Source organism: Otolemur garnettii, unplaced genomic scaffold, assembly GCF_000181295.1.
Source record: "Otolemur garnettii isolate 467f Iridium unplaced genomic scaffold, OtoGar3 scaffold00025, whole genome shotgun sequence".
NCBI lineage: Eukaryota > Metazoa > Chordata > Mammalia > Primates > Galagidae > Otolemur > Otolemur garnettii.
Genome location: NW_003852420.1, coordinates 17,646,097 through 17,651,497, shown reverse-complemented (window position 1 = coordinate 17,651,497; position 5,401 = coordinate 17,646,097). Strand labels below are relative to the sequence as shown.

The window sequence follows — 5,401 nt, the reverse complement described above, 5'->3', positions numbered from 1 at the left end:
TTTTTTTTTTTTTTTTTTTTTTTGGTTAATCTGTCTATATAGAATTTTAATTGTATGCCCATCTAAACTAGGTTAAGTGCTTAAAAAAAAGACAATATGGTTACTTCAAAACTTGAGAAAGCTGAACAACATGTGTGAACTGTTACAAAATTTGTTACTAAATAATTGCTTAAAAGTTTAAAATTCAGATGATACTAAATTACAAATGTTGTAACTAGTAGTAGTTAATTGTAAGTTAACAGTAAGTAAAGACCTTATCTGTGTGGCTGTTTCAGCTGAAATGATGGGTCATTTGTCAATTTGTTGTGTATGTTCCTTGATTATTTTTTGAGTTTATCACATATTTGTGTGTAAGCTTCAATAATACTAAGAGTAAGGCAGAAGTACTTTGAAGATTAAATCACTATAGAAATTTGAATGTGTGGGCATGTAAATAAATTGGAAAATTTTTCCACTAAATTACTATTTTAATGGCTTTGGAAAGAGACTACCCACAATTCTAAGCATTGAATCTAAACTATATGGGATATATTAAAATAAACTCTTACAAGTTTAATGTTAAAATTTGACTGAGAGTGGAATTCAAAGACAGACAGACCTCAATCTTAGCCTTACCTCTTTAACATGGGCAAGTTACTTAATCTTCTAAGCTTTTGTTTAAGAAGGAGATAACAAAGTGCACATGAGCTATTAAATAAGTAATGAATGAAGATAATTTAAATAAAGCATTCAGAATACTTGTATTCACTATTCACGAAGTGTTCTGGTATGATACAAAGCCATTTGCAGTTTGTGAATTCTAATTCTGGCTCTTTTGTCTTTAAAATAAAAAGAATGAAACTCCCATGTTTTCTAGGTTCCTTTTAAATGCTTATTTTATAAACTTTTTAAGAGCTGGAGATGGGGGTTCAGCCACATACACCTAAGGTGGTGGGTTCGAATCTAGCCTGGGCCACTAAACAATGATGACGGCTGCAACCAAAGAAATAGTTAGGCATTGTGGCGGGTGCCTGTGGTCCCAACTACTTGGGAGGCTGAGGCAGGAGACTAGCTTGAGCCCAGGAGTTGGAGGTTGCTGTGAGCTGTGATGTCACAGCACTCTACCCAGGGGGACAGCTTGAGGCTCTGTCTCAAAAAAAAAGAGCTGGAGAAGGGAACACAATGCTATATATATATATATTTTTTACCGTGCTATTTTAATTTTAAACACTGTATAGTATTAGAAAATTCTTTTGATTCATTCATTTTATCAAGATTTAGGACACTCTTAAAATTGGGTTCTGCTAACCATCTTTTACCAGGATAAACTAAATGGAGGGGTGATTAACTTAATAAATTCAGAATACCACTTCTGTTGCATGATGAATACTTAAAAGTCTGCCTGTGATACTGGTATGACTTTATTTGAAACTTTATCAGCTAGGTTTCAGCTGATTTTTAACTATAGAAGCTGTAACTGAGACTTTTATAATTAAAGGAGAAATTAGGTTATAGTTATTTAACTTGAGAACTTTATATAGTAAATGTGTATTCTGGATTGCACAGAACTGATAAAATATAAAAGTGTTTTATTTGGAGTTACGTGGGTGTTGTAGGTAGGCATAGTGTCCATAAAAATTAATCCATACGTGTGAATCACAGACCACTAGATTTTCATTTTATTTTGCTCTTGTTGAGGAATAGTAGGATGGCAGGATGAGCACTAAGGGATATCTGGCTGGTCCCGTTAAGTTAGCCTGGTCTTTAAAAAGGAACAGAAACTGCAGGTATTAGTGATATTTTTGTGATTGAAACACACCTTTAGTTATGTCAAGTCCTCAGAAAACTTTCTGAAAAATTGATAAATTAATCATTACACATCATTAATATGGAATAGTTGGTCACAAAGAACTGAACTATAATGTGTTAAATATCCTGTCATGGAGTCTAAGAAGTACCATATAAAATGGGGAAACAATCTATATTGCATGACCATATAAGGAATTCCCCTTTGGGTGGCGCCTGTGGTTCAAAGGAGTGGGCGCAGGTCCCATATACCGGAGGTGACAGGTTCAAACCTAGCCCGGCCAGAAACTGCAAAAAAAAAAAAATAAATTTCCCTTTATTTTTTAAAAGAAGGCCTTCAAACATGGTGTATAATTACGTATACACTTGTGTAATATGTATGTAATACACACACATATTCCTGAGAAAGAATCTGCAAAGATGCACACCAAGTTGATAACCATTGTTAATACTGGTGTGAGGAAAGTTCAGTGGGATTTATTTTTACTTTCATATATGTATGTGGGTTTTTTTTAATGTATCAGAAATGTATTTGTAAATAAGCAATTTTAAAATTGATAGACTGAAAATGAATGTGAGCATTTTCAGAATCTAAGAATTTTGAGGCTGTAATCTTTGGTCTTGGCACCTCTCAGTGGTCCAGGATGGATAACTAAAAGGGCAGCTTGCCTGGGATAGAGTTAAAAGAAATTTTAAGTCTTTTTGTTTCCTCTTCATAATTGAGGTGGAAAAGAAGCAGCCTAAACAATGTTAAACTTGCTGGAGAGCGCATGAACGCGATCTTAGCAAGACCCTAAACCTGTAACTAGTGTAATTTTTTGTTTCCTTTTTAGCTCCGGACCAAAATTTAACAGTGCCATCCGAGGAAAGATTGGGTTGCCTCATAGCATCAAATTAAGGTTTTTAAACATACTTCTGAATTGTTAAAATTGTTTTTTTAAGGAACTAATGTGGTGTACTTGTTTGGATAACTTCTGAAACTTTTTAACTTTGCAGCAGACGACGTTCTCGAAGCAAAAGTCCATTCAGAAAAGACAAGAGCCCTGTGAGGTAGCTGTTTGCCCCTATTTTTTTTTTTTTAATCCTTTAAAGCTTGATATAAAGCTTCACTGTTATAAAGCTTTTGTATTTATAAATAATGCTGCTGCTAAATTTAATGATATTTAGTAATTTGGATGATACTAAATCCTTTGCTTCCTTTTACAGAACTATTAACTTTTAAATGAATGTTTATTTCTACTGAGTTTTCAGTACATTTTGTTTTAATTTCACATAATTTAAAAAGGTGCAAAATGGGCTGGACATGGTGGCTCCTGCCTGTCATCCTAGCACTCTGAGAGGATAAGGTGGGTGGATTCCTTGAGCTCATGGGTTCCAGACCAACCTGAGCCAAGATTGAGACCTCTCTCTACTAAAAATAGAAAAATTAGCTGGACGTTGTGGTGGGTGCCTATAGTCCCAGCTGCCTGGGAGGCTGAGGGAACAGAATTGCTCAATCCCAAGAGTTTGAGGTTGCTGTGAGCTTTGATGCTATGGCACTCTCCCCAGGATGACAGTGAGACTATCTCAGAAGAAAAAAAAAAAAAACAAAAAATGTGCCATTTTAATGTATAGGTACAACATGTGGTCATTTCAAAATTAAAAAAATATTATTTTAAATTGACAATATGATGGTGTACCATTTATGAAGCACTTTGTGCTATTTTGGTACTTGTATACAGTGTGTACTGATGAAATCTGAGTAGTTGTATGTCCACATGAAATATTATTTGTGTAATAAACATAGTAAGCTATAGAAAAAGTGAAATATATTTGACGATTTATTTTTGGAATCAATAAACAAATGAGTTACTTGAAATAGCCTAATGTGGAAAAGTAATTGTAATAATTCTCAGTTCTGCCATTTGACTCTGATTTCTCTGGAAACATTTTATCTCAAAAATCTTACTGAATAGAATTGTTTTTAATATTACTCTTAGGTTTTAATGTTTATTTTCCTACAAAATAAACATAAAACCCAGGGCAGGCTTGGTGGCTCACGCCTGTAATCCTAGCACTTTGGGAGGCAAAAGCTGCTAGATTGCTTGAGTTGAGGAGTTGGAGCCAGCCTGAGCAAAGTGAGACCCTGCCTGTACTAAATAGAAAAATTAACCAGGCATTGTGGTGGTCACCTGTAGTCTCAATTACTTGGGATCCTGAGGGAAGAGGATCACTTGAGTCTAGGAGTTTGAGGTTGCTATGAGCTGGGATGCCATCGCACTCTATCCACGGTGACTGCTTGAGACAATATCTTCAAAAAAAAAAAAAAGTTGAGTGTGGTGGATCACACCTGTAATCCTAGCACTCTGGGAGGCTCGAGCGAGTAGATTGCTTGAGCTCACAAGTTCCAGACCAGCCTGAGCAAAAGTGCGACCCTGTCTTTCTAAAAATAGAAAAACTGAGGCAAGAGGATTGCTTGAGCCTAAGAGTTGGAGGTTGCTTTGAGCTATGATGCCATGACACTCTACCCAGGGTGACAGCTTGAGAGACTGTCTCTAAATAAATAATATAAAACCCCCAATTGGGGCCAGGCGAGGTGGCTCTCCCCTGTAATCCTAGCACTTGGGAGGCTGAGGTGGGCAGATTGCCCGAGCTCACACATTGGAGAACAGCCTGAGCAAGAGTGAGACTCCCTTCTGTAAAAGATAGCGGGGTGTTGTGGCAGGTGCCTGTAGTCCCAGCTAAATGGGAGGCTGAGGTTAGAGAATTGCTTACGCTCAAGAGTTTGAGGTGGTTGTGAGTTATGACACCACGGCATGTACCAAGGGTGACCAAGTGAGACCTTCAAAATAAATAAAACCCAAAAATCAAAAAAAAAAAAAAAAACAAAAACGACTATAAGATCTGTACGTGTACCATGTTGCATGTTGGTTCAGGATTATTTTGTCTTACGGTAGCGTTGTTCTTAGGTCATATTTTCTGGCTTTCCTCAAAAGAGCACCTTATAATTTTGTATTTTGTTATTTGATGTATTCTAATTGTGTAGGATTTTATGAAAACATTCATGATTTTTAAAGCTCCTTTTGTAAAAAGTACTATAGGCAGAATGATTCTGCTGTTCCCAATTCCCCCCAAAGTGTTTTTTGAGAATGTTCATAAAATGAACAAGAGGGTATTTAGGCTTTTATCTTTAAGGATTGACTTAGAAGCTTATGATGAAGTTAATGAAAATGACATTTTATCTACTGTGCTCTTTTACTCTTCTCCCTTGCATCAATACTGAGTACTTGCTGTCTTTTAGTTTTTTTTAGAAATAAGAGTAAATTGAATCCCACTTCTGATATTTGGCTATGACATGTTGGTTATGGTTCTTTAACCATCAGGAAACATTAATTCACATATTAAATTTGCTGAGACATGGTTCGGCACCTGTGGCTCAGGTGGCTGAGGCGCTAGCCACATACACCTAGGGTGGCGGGTTTGAATTCAGCCCAGGCCTGCCAAACAACAATAATGGCTGCAACCAAAAAATAAAAAAAAAAAGCTGGGCGTTGTGGCGGGCGCCTGTGGTCCCAGCTACTTGGGAGGTGGAAGCAGGAGACTCGCTAGAGCCCAGGAGTTGGAGGTTGCTGTGAGC

The 5,401-nt window shown here is 36.6% G+C and overlaps 1 protein-coding gene across 1 annotated transcript in view; it reads left to right on the top strand.

Moving 5' to 3' along the window:
* Window positions 1–5,401, top strand: part of RBM39 (RNA binding motif protein 39) — a 44,466-nt gene that overhangs the window by 8,084 nt on the left and 30,981 nt on the right. Inside the window, exons 5-6 of the mRNA XM_023512262.1 lie at window positions 2,572–2,684; window positions 2,782–2,835. Coding sequence (XP_023368030.1) covers window positions 2,572–2,684; window positions 2,782–2,835 — 167 coding nt within the window. The remainder of the gene's footprint in view (window positions 1–2,571; window positions 2,685–2,781; window positions 2,836–5,401) is intronic.